At 44.5% G+C, this 14187-nt stretch overlaps 1 protein-coding gene across 1 annotated transcript in view; it reads right to left on the bottom strand.

Annotated features, from left to right (window-relative positions):
* Window positions 1-14187, bottom strand: part of GPA33 (glycoprotein A33) — a 46853-nt gene that overhangs the window by 21542 nt on the left and 11124 nt on the right. Inside the window, exons 2-3 of the mRNA XM_027086434.1 lie at window positions 9043-9197; window positions 5422-5638 (exon numbers count right to left, since the gene is read on the bottom strand). Of these exons, the coding sequence (XP_026942235.1) occupies window positions 5422-5638; window positions 9043-9197 (372 nt within the window). The remainder of the gene's footprint in view (window positions 1-5421; window positions 5639-9042; window positions 9198-14187) is intronic.

The following is a 14187-nucleotide window of genomic DNA, read 5'->3' as shown; positions in this document are numbered from 1 at the left end:
ATTTTCTTGGCTGGGTAGTATCTCCCCCAGGAGCTAATGCAAATAAAATTAACCGCTATGCACGCAAAACGGTTTGATGCAACATTAATTACAATAGCTTAAATTGGAAACAGCCTGAGTGTCCGGTCCAGGGACAGAGGGACTCTGCGTCCGCTTGCTGGAGTGGCATGAAGCTTAAAGAACAGTAAGTGCTAAGATAGCAAGAAGTGTTAGGTGATGTGGAATGAAAAGAGAAAAGTGCCAGTCGTTAAGCTACAAATTCAGTTACGTACATAAATAAGCATGTGGATGGGATCTGGAAGAAAACATGGAGAAATATAAAACCCAGTGATATAGGTGAATGTCTTTCTTTTCTTGTTTCTTCTTCTTTTTTTAAATTAGTTTTTTAAAGAGGCAAGGGATCACCAAACACAGCTATTTGTTTATTTGTGTTTGGACTAAGGTGGTTGTAGCCGGGGAATAAGAACAGGACAGCAGAGCAGAAACAGGCTTCTTTCTAACAACCTTCTGTGCATTAGATATTTTGACATAAGGAGCCCTCCACAAATAGGTAGAATCCCCTGATTCAATGGAGCCGGTAGAAAAACACATCATGGCACTCCACCTAGTCTGGGGCAACTAAAACACAGCTGTAAAAATGCTATAAGATGATAAAATGTGGTGGTGTCAGCCTTGTCCATGAGATTAGGGGAGGATGTTCCCAAAGCTCTAAAAGCATCAGAGCTCCCCATGAAAACCCTGAAATAAACATCCATGCACTCACAGGGTGGCAGGGCTTCAGTGTCCCAGACCCTAAGCTGAGACCTTCAGTGCGGAAGAGCAATTACAGAATCTCAGTTTTCAATGAGTGATGTTTCCAAGATGGGTATGTCCTGTGGACAAATGAAGGCAATGGGCACATCCAGGGCTGGCATTGCTCTGCCCCTTCAACCTTCTTTCACTGGCATGGGCTCAAGAAGGGAAAAATACAAGTTAATGCTGTGACATGATAAAACATATTGGCAAGTCTACATCTGCCATAGAGTGAAAGAGAGAGTATACCGATAAGTAAGCCTAGAAGAGTTTGGGACTCATCCAGAATTGGAAGGGCTGCTGGTTGGGAATGGCAAACTTACAGGGTGGAACGGTGAAGGGCTTTGGATTTAATTTCCATCAAAGCTTGGACACCTTCTAGTGGTCATTTAACCTCTCAACTCTCAGTGTTCCCTTCTATTAAATATGAGTGTTAATACCCACTTTCACAGTTGTATTGCAAAGGTTAAATGAGATCATATCCATAAAGCACTTAGTGAGATGCCTGGCACATAGCAGGCCCTCAATAAATGATAGCTGTTATGATTGTGGATTTGTGTTATCTATAACAACTCTATACAGGCAAAGGTCATTGGAAGTTGATGGTAGTTTTCCCTCCATTTAAGAGGGATCCCTCTGGTTTTCAGAGCAGGAAGACACAGAGAGATTGGGTATTTGGTTACATGGAATGGGTGCAGTTTCCTGCCCTCCTCCTCTACAACTAAGTAAACACCTTAATCCTCATTTGGCCACAGAAAGTCTGGAATTCTATCATTAGAGATTCACCAATTTTGAAGGTCAGAAAATCTCATATACCATCTTCCTTAATATCCTTAAAATGTCATTCCTTTGCAAATTAAAATGCAAATTGAATATAATTCCAACCAACTTTTTTTAACTAAGCAAAGTGATTTTAAAATTAATATGAAAGAATAAAAGTGTAAAAACTGACAAAAATTTTTGGAAAAGTTTAGTAAGAGAAGATATTACCCAGCGCCAGACCTTAAAAGCCAACTACACAAAGACTGATAACTCTAAATATGTATGTGTCTGTGTGTCCGTGCGTCTGTATGTCTGTGTATCTCAACACTGACTACAGACAACAGACATACTGTAATCAAAAGCAAATGATATTGGCATAGGAATAATCAAAAGGTAAATGAATAAAACAAGGAGTAAAAAACAGCCATGTACGTGTAAGAACTTAATATGTGACAAAGCTGGGATTCCAGTGGGAAAATAGTTGTTTCTTTGCTATAATAAACGATGCTGATGTAATTGGCTATCCATTTGGAAGAAAACAAAGACCCTTAGAATCCTAGGTTCAAAAATAAATTCCAGACAAAACAAAATCTAAGGATAAAAAATAAGACTTACAGACATAAGAAAAAACATTAAGTTCATTTCTATGACCTCAAAGGTGGTAGTGGGAGACCTTGTGCAAGACAAGAGACCCTAAATCCGTAACAGAAAGCATCAGCAGGATACGGAGGGGACTTCTCCTGTGTCTCAGAATTTCCACTAAAACCTTCAGGTTGAGGCTCTGAATGGTAAGTGTCCTCAGTACTGAGGAGAGGCATGAGAAACATCCCAGTGACCTTCCCAAGAGCAAATCCTATGATTAACAGTTACCCTCACCCAGAAGGCTAGAGATTCATCTGGGAGGAGATTTCTTTTTTTTTCTTTTCTTTTTTTTTTGTGGTACGCGGTCCTCTCACTGTTGTGTCCTCTCCCGTTGCCGAGCACAGGCTCCGGACGCCCAGGCTCAGCGGCCATGGCTCACGGGCCCAGCCGCTCCGTGGCATGTGGGATCTTCCCGGACCAGGTCACGAACCCGTGTCCCCTGCATCGGCAGGCAGACTCTCAACCACTGCGCCACCAGGGAAGCCCGGGAGGAGATTTCTTTAAAGAGGATTCTTAGGAATAGGGATCCATGAGCATGTTCCCCCTTCTCTTAGGTGAAGGGAAGGAGGTATTTCCCCTCAACTCAGGTCCAGCCAGGGAGGAACCAATAGAATCCCGCATGGAGAATGGGGTTGTCTACTGTCGAGAGCTGGCATCCCTCACTCCTGGCTGAGGTTTGCTGAGGGACAGAAATCGGTAAGTCCCTGCAGTGCTACTCCTGGAGCATGAAGATGCAAGGGCTTTATAGATGTCCCTGGGTATCTGAGGACCCATCTGAGGTCAGACTATGGTGCGTGCCCCTTGCCCAGAGAAGCTGGCTGGAGCAGACTGCGATGGTGGGTTTAGGAGGGTAATGATGGAGGCTGATTCTTGTCATACTGAAGGGACTCAGTCCCAGACAGCTGCTTGCTGGATCAATGGGAGCCCAGAGTGGACAGCAGAGAGCAGGAGTGAGTTGCCATAAGCAGGGGAGGGTGGAAAAGGGTGGTGAATGTGAGAGTCTGGCCAGCGGGTGCACACACTACCTGTGTCAGGTGGATCCCTGGGGGGTGCTGAAGAACCCACTAATGCACCCCACAAAAGAAGCAGTAGTGGGATATCTGCTATGATTGGGGTCAGCCAAGAGAAAATGGTAAGTGGCCTGGCTAGGTGAACATGGCCTTGCCTTTTTCCCTTTAACACTCCCTCCCTTGGCCATGACCTCAGAGGAGCCAGAAGTCGGGGTGGGAGGAGGTGGACCAAGGAGAGTAAGAAAACAGATCCAGCCCTTAGGCCACTGCTGGTCCCCAAGATTTAGGGGGTCAGCACAAAGTTAAGGAAAGGTGTGAAGCTTATTGGATGTTAAATTAAAATACTGACTTGGACTGAACTGGCTTTTTTTTCACCTAGCAAATTAACAAAATTTACAAAACTGAAAAAGATTGATAATATTCAGTCCTGGTAAGAATATAGGAAAACAGACATGATCACATAATGCTCATGGCAGGAGTAGTTGCTTTAGGGAAAAGTAATTTGCAGGTATGGAGTAACGTTTAATGAAGGCACAGTCCTTGACCTAGAAATTCTACTTTTTTAAATTTGTATTTCCTTGATGCCTAATGATGTTAAGCAATAGAAATCCTTCTTTTAAGAATCTATCCAGGGCTTCCCTGGTGGCGCAGTGGTTGAGAGTCCGCCTGCCGATGCAGGGGACGCAGGTTCGTGCCCCGGTCCGGGAAGATCCCACATGCCGCGGAGCGGCTGGGCCTGTGAGCCATGGCTGCTGAGCCTGTGCGTCCGGAGCCTGTGCTCCACAATGGGGGAGGCCACAACAGGGAGAGTCCCGCGTACAGCAAAAAAAAAAAAAAAAAGAATCTATCCAATAGAAACAAATATAACACAGTGAAAGAATACACACACACACATATATATACATATATATGTATATATATATATATATATATATAGAGAGAGAGAGAGAGAGAGAGAGAGAGAGAGAGAGAGAGAGAGAGTCAGTGTTGTTGGTACAAAAAAAAAATGGCAACAGCCTGAGAATGCTCATAAGTATGGGGCACTGGAATAATCATAGTAAATCCATGCACGGGAATGTATTCTATTAATAGGTAGATTTGTATACATTGATCTGGAGAAATGTTCATGAAACATTAAGAAAAAGTTACAGAATAATCTTTATAATGTGATCTCTTTTTTTTAAAGAAAAGTAAAGAAACAAAAAGAAAGTGTGTGTGTGTGTGTGTTGAAAGGACACGGAGAAGAGTGTGGAAGAATACACACAAGTACTAGCCTTGGCCACCTTGTTAGTAGGAGGGTGCAAGGAGGAGATGGTTCTTCTTTATTCAGGGCTTTATGGTTTGACTCACTACAATGATTCAGAAACCCAGGCAGCCACCTTATGTAATTAAAAATAAAATCCCACTATGTAGTGTAAAGGGGACAAAATGAAGGAAACATGATCCATTGCTTTGGTTTAAAGTATTGCTACCTCCCACGGTGGGGGCCATTTCTTAGAGTGAACACAGGCTGGGTGCTCCCTAAAGTTTTTCCAATAACTGTTTGACGTTGAGTCAGGCATCTACTTTCTCTTGGCCTCATCTGCAAAATGGAGATCCTAAGAGTAGGTGATTGTTCAATCATTCCAAAGCTATAAACTCCAATAATAAGCTATTTGTGTAGAAAGAATGTTATCATGGGACATATTTCAGAAGCAGTAGAACCTGATCAATGGTGTGTTGGAGCCGAGGGGTGGGGAGATGGTGGTGTGAAGGGCTTCTACTGATGAGCTGAATTTAGGGCTGGGAAAGATGCCTGACCTGTAAGAGAGTCATTATTTGGCCCCCAGCATCAAAGCAGGGCAGTGAGAGTCTTTACAGTAGGATCTAGGGTTTCCCCTTTTCTTCTGTTTAGTAAGTTTGGCATGAAAAAGAGAGAAGCTGGTGTGAGGGAAAGAGCAGTGGACAGAGCAGGTACAGAATCTCCAAGGCTGACCCCCAGGGGCTACCCCAAATCAGCCCTGACCTTGGCCCTGGGGAGCTGTCTGCCCAGACAGAAGAGTATTTGGTTCCAGGGGTAGGAGAAGCACCCCAATCCCTGAGACAGACGGGGCGAGGGGAGGAGTCTTAGCTCCTGGTCAGGCATTGCTCCCTGGCTTTACCTTACCGGCAGGGTACCCTGCTCCTCTCCCCGCCCCTCTTCCTACCACCCCAGGAGGGAGAAGGAGACACTCACCCAGCACCAAGAGGCGGACGCGTGACTTGGAGATGCCACCCAGGTCCCTCAGCAGTGAGACAGAGCACTCATACGTGCCGTTGTCATCCATGGTCAACCGGTCAATGGTGATGGAGGCATCTGACTGCCGGACGTTGCCTGATACATTGACGCGGTTCTGATAAAGTTCACCGTAGATGTAGGTTTGGTTCGAAAATGTCCAGATGAGCACCGTTTCCTGTGAGGAAGAAGAAATACCACTTGGTCTTCAGCCTAAGGCCCTGGCATGATGCTCCAGCCTGCCCTGACTACCCTCAACCACCATTCCCAGGCCCAGGTGTACTGACACACCAACCCTGCAGAACGAAGAGCTCTGTACATGGTGTCCATTTGTGGATTCCTCTTATGATGTATTTATATGTTTTTAGTGAAAATATTGAAAGCCCAGGGCAGGTAGGCAGTTCATACCAGAGGAGCACGTGTGAGTAAGTGAGGCTTTCACCTCTCGTAACCTCTGGTACCTCTTACCCATTCCATTTTAGGTCATTGTCTGTTCTCAGAGAGCCAACCAATATTTATTGAACACCTACTATGTGCAGGCATTGTGCTAGGTAGCCATCCTTGGCTTCCAAGCCCCCTTTATTTATTTGACTCTCGCCTTTGGAATTTGTTTATTCATTAGTATACTTATCATTTATCAAACAGAACATAGTACTAGCTAAGATCACTACTTTTGAACCAGACTGCCTCAGTTCAAATCCCAGTTCTGCCACTTACTAGTTCTATGACCTTGAGCAAAATGCTGACCTCTCTATGACTCCACTTCTTCATCTACAAAGTGGAGATAATGATAATAACACTTGTATCATAGGATTTTTGTGAGAGTTAAAGTAGAAAATATATGCAAAGCAGAAGCCACCTCGGGTAAATGAGTAGAGAAATGGTAAGTCCCCAAGTTACTTCATTTGGAAAGGTCAGAGAGAGGTCAGAGAGATATGAGCAAAAGTCAAGACGAGGCTACCAGAAAGCCAAGGGAGGGAGATTCCAAGATAGGAAAGTGGTTGATAGCTGGAAAAGCTAGGGAGAAATGAAATAAGATGAGGACTGAATCAGCACGCTGAATTTAACAAAAGAGAAGCTGCTGGTGATTTCGGTGGAGCATTAGGGGAGGAAGGCTGACCATGCCGGGTAGGGAAGAGAGTGTGGAGACATAGCGTCAGGTCTGACGCCTGGGCATGCTCTTTACGCAAATCAGGAAAAGGTGCTCTAGTTGCTGGACAGGCACACCTTTGCCAAGCTAATGGCGGTCGGGTGCCCTGGGCTGGGTCCCCAAGTGCATAATCTGCCCAACCACATACAACAGCCCTGGTAGGGGCAGATAACTCAGGAAGCTTGGCTGAGAAGGGGAGGAGCAACACGGTGGGAGATGAGGACCTGTCTTGGGCTGTGGACCCGTCTGTGGATGCTGGCCTTTCCCAGGTCAGTTCTTTTCTGACCTACTGGCTCTGCCAAGGACTCTTCATGCCCCAACCCTCCTCCCAATCACAGCGATCCTAAGGCTTCCCCCTCCTGGGATCTCCCCCAAGTCACCCCCCAACCCTTGCTAGGACCTGTCACAATAATCTCCTTGAGGGCACAGGTTAAATCCCTTGCTCTGCAGCCTTGCTTGCTCTCAAGGGGATTGCCTCAAATCCTTTAGAAAGTAAGGGACCCATCAGTCAACAAAAGATCTTTAGTGTTTATCTCAGCACTCAGAAGCGTGCCTACCAGAGACCTAACGTCTTGTGTGCTGAATACATGTGACGGTGAAAGAATGTGTCTTCGGTTTCTACAAGCTAAAGGCAGCAGCTGCCCTCTCTAGGTTTTTTCCTGGGGTTCTGGAAACAGATAGGACATGTGCTCTGTCCCATCAGGGTGCCTTGGGCAACAGACAATAAGGTGCCTCAGGCCAAGATTTGCTCTCCTTTCTCATCCTGCTGCTCTAGGACTTGGGTGTCCTGGGTTCCCCTTTCTTTTCTGTCCGGGAAAAAGCTAAATGCTTTCACTCTGAGTAGTTGGGGATCTAACGCCAGGCATGTGTGCATTTTAAAAGTAGAACTCACTTTAAAAATTATGAATAGGGACCTCCCTGGCAGTCCAGTGGCTAAGACTCCATGCTTCCACTGCATGGGGCATGGGTTCCATCCCCCTGGGGGGAACTAAGATCCCACGTGCTGCACACGTGGTCCAAAAAAAAAAAAAAAATATATATATATATATATATAATGAATAGATGTTCCTCTTCTTACAGTTAAAGAAATGTGAATTTGATCAATAATGAGATACTTTTTCACTCATCAAATTGGCGAATATCAAATAGTTTGAGACTACTCTGTTAGAGAAATAGGGGCCTACACTGTTGTTGGTGAACATGAAGATTGGTCTGACATCCAATGAAAGCAATTTGACATTCTTTATCCAAATTTTAAATTCACATAGCCTTTGACCCAGAAGTTCATTTTTAATAATTTATCTTATATATAAATATATATTTATAAATAATAATAATATTTAAAATATACCTAGAGACATATACATAAGGATGTTTATCGCAGCATTATTTGTAGCAGCAAAATATAGAAAACAAACCAAATGTCCATCATTGGTACGTATAGAGCATTCATAAAATGTGATACTTAATGAAAATATTTTAAAAAGAATGAGATAGATATAAATGTACTGACATATGGAAAGAGTTCCAAGGTATATTAAGAGGAAGAAAAGCCAAGTGGAGGACAGTATGCATGTAGTTTATATAAACATACATATTCATATACGTATATGTAAATATATGTCTATGTTTGTGTGTGTATGGTATACATGTGGAGCATCTATAGAAGTCATCCCCAAATCTGGTAATAGTGGTTGCCTTTGGTGAGGGGAATAGGGGACTGGGATTCTAGGGTCAAAAGTAGATGTATTTTCATGCGTGTGAATATATACATTCACATTTTCTTGAATTGGCGTAAAGAATCATTGGAAGGATACACAAGAAACTAAATCTTAGCCAAAAGTGATATTCACGATACTGAATGATTGTAGCAGAGTTACCAATCAATCAGAATCAATGCTGGCCCCAAAGAACCAGTACCAGTGAAAATTAGCCTTGCTGGGGAGGACGGAGAGATAGAAGGATTAGGGTGTGGAAACTGGGTAGATAGGACAAGAGGGGCAGGGATAGGAATGAGACTTCTCCATGTACACTTTCAGGATGTTTTCATTTTTGAGCCATGGGATCTAGTCCAAAATAGAAAATAAAATCTTCCCATAGTCCCCAAAAGAACCCAAACAGGAAAAAACTATAATAAAATTTGGCTTCAAGGGAGAGTGCTATGCTAATCAAAAGGAATTATACAGTTTAGGTCATTTGAGACTGACCAACAGAAAGATGTTTTGGGGAAGGTGACTCTTTCACACTAGAGGTGGCATAATATGGCCCTCCCTGGGTCCAACATTCACTGCTCCCTCCCCACCCATCCCAGCCTGGGCGCTAACTAGGTTTATTCTGCCTAACATTTATTGAATGGCTTTGTAGTGCTTAGCCTCCAAGAGGTCATGGTCAGGCGGTACCCATGACGCTCCCAACTTTTTAAAGATCCTTACCGTATGAGTCCTTAGAAGCTTGTCCCATTGGATAAATCCATCTCGGTTGAGGGAGGAAGTTTGGTAGGTGCATGGAAGGGTAACGCTCTTTCCCCGAGCAGCCCGAAGAACATCCTTTGGGGTTTCCACAGAGATGGCGTGGACAGTCACCCAGACTGGAAAGAAAGTGGGAAGTAACTGACATGGGCATTCATACTCATTCTCCACCGGACCTCTGAGGGAACGGCCAGTGACGCTCTTCCAGCCACAGCTAGACACACTACAACTGAGATCTCGGCCATGGCACACCAGCTGTTCTCCACCAGGCCCGGGGTGAAGACAAACACGTGTACCTTGGTTCACCCTGTCCCCATCCCACGGCATCTCAACAAAGTTAATTGCGTTGTGTGATGGGTAAAAGCCTGGCTCTGCCCCTCAGCCCCACCTCTTACACACTGTGTAAACTTTTGTCAGCCTCAGTTCTCATCCATAAAAAGGGACACTAGTATTCTCAGAGCTCTTGGGAAAATTAAACAAGATAATGCGTACAAATGCTTTGCTTAATGCCTGGCACATAGAACGCTCTCAATAAATATTTCCCACCGTCTTTTTTGTTGTGATGATGATGATGATTTATTCATTTATTTAGCAAATATTTATGGAGTGCTTAAATATGGTAAGAAAGTTGATGAATAAGATTAAGTCAGGTAAAGAGAGAGAGGGTTCTCCGAGGGGATTTATTCTGTATAAGTTTATCAGAAAAAAGATGAGAAAAAGAGTGTGGCCATATCAGTATCTCCCATCACATACATTCTTCTTGCCATGTGACTTTGACTCTCCTCCATCAAGAGGCAGGGTCCATGTTCCCACCCCTTGAATCTGGGGGGACCTAGGACTACAGTGTGAGTGACGCCCATTAGGCAGAAGCTCTAGTAAATGGATTTCCTTCCTATATAGTCTGGATACCCTTTAAACTGCTGATTTTTATGCTGTTTCCCAGGGTGGGCAATTTCGTACTCAGGCCCGTCAGCAATATCCCTCCTTACTGCAGGTTGCTGTGTTGGGGATTGGGTTCCCATGGATACAACATCTCTGCCTTTCCTACCCATTTCTATGTTGTCCTTCTATGTGCAGTAGCTGTTTAATCAGCCCTCAGATTTTCCCCAGGAGGAATTGCTCTATACGTAGGTATAGATTCGGTGTGTCTGTGGGAGGAGGTGAGCTCAGCGTCTTTCTATGCAGCCATTTTGGGCCACTCCTGTACCAGTCCATATTTAATACACAACTTCTCTATGGCCATTTCGGAAAGTAGCATAGCATTGAGTTTAAATGCACAGGCTCCAGAGCTAGAAGGCGTCCATTGGAATCCCAGTTCCTTTATCTACTAAATGTATAACCTTGAGGAGTTTACATAAGCTCTCTGTGCCAGGGTCCTCACTTGAAAAATGGGTTGTTTAGAGATTAAATAACATGAAATGTGTACTTTGTTTAGAATGACTCCTGACCCATAATCAGTGCTCAACATATGACAGTTACATTATGTATATGTGTGTTCAGTATATTCTCTCTATATATATTCATATCGAATAACTTCCACTTCTCATCCCATAGTCTTTCGTTGAGGCACAACCTTAGTTAGAAGTTAATCACGAGAGATAACCACCTACCACCACCACGGGTGAACTATCATAAAGGAATAATAATTACTAATGATTATAACTAAAGAATAGATCAACTTTAGAGACCACTACAAAAGCGAGTAAAAGTCATTTTATGTTAATTTGTGAGGGAAGAGATTGAAATGAACCGATGAGAAAGAACTCATAAAGAAAAGGAAAAAATCTTGAACAAGTATAGAGCACTATTTAAATGCTATTTGTAAACCTGAGAAGGATCTTTAAAGGCTGATCTGGTGCCCCGAGACACACTTACATTTTCCATAATCCTAGATGAGAGTTTATCCTGTGTTTAAGACCTTCACGCCAACAGCCATCACTGGAAATCCTCCACAGCTAATCAAATCCTTCTCACTGATTCAGTTAGTATCCTCTTTTTCTGACATCCCTGGCAGCAAAGACATCTGGCTTAACTTCTCAGTAATTTCCCATCATGAACTCAGAGGATCACCAACTTTCTCACCCACAGTTCTGTAATAAACTGTAATAAACCCAGTTCCTTTCACCTCTTTCTATAGGCTTATTGTTTATTAGCTCTGTGGCCCTCGTTTTTCTGTTCTGTGGAATCTGCATCCTACTCAGTGGATGAGACAAAAGTACCAGGTGGGACATCTAATCCACCATCAGAAAACTAGGAAGTGCAGAAGTTTGCTTCTAGAGCCTTCCAACACCCTCCCTTTCTACTTGTTTGTACAGATCTATATTGGGTATCTTCTTTCCAGTTGCCAGAACCCACCCTCTCCCCAGTAGTTGCAGCTCTCCCATCCTGTTGCTGCCGACAGCTGTGTCCCTCATGCTCCAGAGGTATTCTTTCTTTCCTGCTCCCTCCCCACTCTCCTTTATTTCTCAAGGCTGAGTTCTTCTGGTATTCACGAAGACCATCCATCTGATAAGACAAATGTTCAGTGATGTGTTAACCTCCCCAAGGGTATACGAATGGGAGGAGCAGGTGCTCTCACCTGCAGGGAAGGAATCAAAATCTCACAGCACAATAGGGGTTTGCTGAGGAAGACATTTTAACCACATACATTGTCCTAGAGAAAATGCCCAAAAGCTCTCAAGCAGAGTAGATGACTCTGTCCTTTGTGCCATGGGTACCACCCACGAGTACCTTCATCCTAGCACTCTCTCATGAGAGTTTATTACATATGGCAGAATGACCGAGAGCACAAACGCTGGAGCCAAACTGCCCAGGCTGTCATCCCCATTCTTAGTTTTCCTAGCTGTGTAACCTTGCACAACTTAATTAACTTCTCTGTGCCTCAGTTTCCTCGACTATAAAATGAGGATAATAATATTATCTAACTCCAGGTTGTTGTGAGGGTTGGATGAAAACATATTTAGCGGCACGACCTTCATCCTGGCACATAAGCAAGAACTATGCCAGCATTCCATATCGTCACATCCTTCTCCTCTGCCACACTGTTTTTCCTGCCTTTCCATATCCTCAGGGCTCAGAACACTGCCTAACACGTAGGAGATGCTCAAATAAGTGCTCTTGGACAGCAAACTGAATGAGTTCTAGAGAACTTAAGTTTAAAAGATGGGTAGGATTTGCAACCAGAGAAACTTGGTTGAAGAACTTACCTTACACATTGCTAGAAAATGTCAAAAAAAAAAATTAAATTAAGAACAAAAGGAGCCCAGGGAGGGGATGCCAAGTCTGCAAGTGGCCCCAGATGGAAATGGGAAAGGTCATTTAACCTCCCTAAGTGGGCGGGGTGTGAAGAGACAGCTTGAAGCCTCCAGGATTGCTTGTAAATAATTAAGGCTTGTTAAGAAGATAATAAAGTGTCTCTTGAGAGCTAACCAGAAAGCAATACATCCAAGGAGAATAATAAAATCCAGCTCGATGGACTGGAGGCTTTAGGCGCACACAGCACATTATGGGAACCCTTGGGAAACTGGCAGGAATGCCTCCACTTAGCGAAATCCATTTGCTCAGAGAAACCACATTCTTAGTTAGGGAGGAGGTGCCCGAGGCCAGAAAGGGCCCATCGCACCCCAGGACTAGATACATGCTCTGACATTGAGAAAGCGCTGGTCTCCAGGGAAAGGGGTGCAGCTCTCACACGCACATGCATGTTGGTTTGTTCTGCCCCCCCACACGGTGGGAATGACTCCTGGAGGCTCTCAGACTGGCAGATGGGGGAGGAGGGATGGAGAGGTGGGGAGGGGGGTTAGAACTCCATGGATGTTTGAGGAACTCTTTGTTCAACATGGATCTTTAGGAATCTATGAATTCTGGTCAATTTAATGAATTTTTTCTAAGGCCCTAGTTTAGTGCAAGGCCCTGGGAAAATGATCAGAGGCATCTTCATGCCCCACCTCCTCCAGGAATCCACCTGGACCATCCCAGCCCTTACTGGCTTCGCTGAAGCGCTTCAGGGAGCATGCACTCCACGCACACGTCATTCTCATGTCAGTGTGGGTCTGTGTGTGCGGGCCGTCTCTCCTCATCATAGGGCAGCTCCTTCCAGCAGGGTCTGTGTCTCAGACTTCTCTTGTACCCATTGCTTGCTAGTTCCCACCCCAAGGTATGTACACAGAGCTGGGTGCTAAGAAGACTTTACTGATTGACTGGTTCATGAAACAGTCCCTGCCTAGGAAGCAGTTAGCCAGCATCACTGTCAGCCAGCATCCTAATAGAGCCTAATTAAGTGTTAAGTGATACGTAATTAATTGCAAATGATAAGGAGTGAAGTGTAGGGGTTGGGGGGGGGGGGTTGGAGAGGGGAGGGACCTGGAAGAAGGATTTTAATGGAAAGCCTTATTGAGGAGGTGGGACTTGAAATAGCCCCCAAGGGATTCAATTCACTATGTTGAACTTGTGCATAGAAGAGAGTAAAGCAGGATGCAAAACTGTACATGCAACAGTATCCTACTTCCACAAAGTCACAGAGGGGAAGCAAATTCTTAGAAGAAAATATACCAGATACAGAATTAATACCAGTTATCTCTGGATTCTGGGATGATGGGTTTCTTCTTGGTGTATTTTTATTTTCCAGATGTTCTGCAACAGACATGCGGTACTCTTGTAACCATAAAGCCGTGTTACAGTTTTATATGTCAAGCAGGAAGTGAAGAAGTAGAGAGGTGAGGGCAGCGTATTTTGTCAAGGAGCTCACGTAACACACAAGATGGGAAAGCTGGAGCCAGAGGGCCATGAAAGGTCTTGAGAAGGTTTCTTTCGTCCCCTCTGGGATGGAAGATGGAGAGACTTAAGCAGGCTCCTAGGTTATAGGGATGGAACTCCCAGAAAGGAAGAGACTGAAAATAGAGAAGAAGCCAGATGGAGCAAGACCCCCGGCTGGGTGGGGGAGGGCATAGGTGGAGGACTAGCCTTGCCCACAGCAAGAGTCACCTGTTCCCATGTGTACAGAGATAGAGAAGTTGGTGGGCAGGTGTGGGGAAGTGAGCTCTGACGGGGGGCCCTGTCCTCCACATTTTATGCCTCTCTCCCAGGGAACTTTGTGAAAGTCCTAAGTGG

The sequence above is a fragment of the Aethalodelphis obliquidens genome, unplaced genomic scaffold, assembly GCF_003676395.1.
Source record: "Aethalodelphis obliquidens isolate GAN/ISIS:26980383/991018 unplaced genomic scaffold, ASM367639v1 scaffold55, whole genome shotgun sequence".
NCBI classification, from domain to species: domain Eukaryota; kingdom Metazoa; phylum Chordata; class Mammalia; order Artiodactyla; family Delphinidae; genus Aethalodelphis; species Aethalodelphis obliquidens.
The sequence above is the reverse complement of the archived record's forward strand: the minus strand, read 5'-3'. Positions and strand labels throughout refer to the sequence as shown.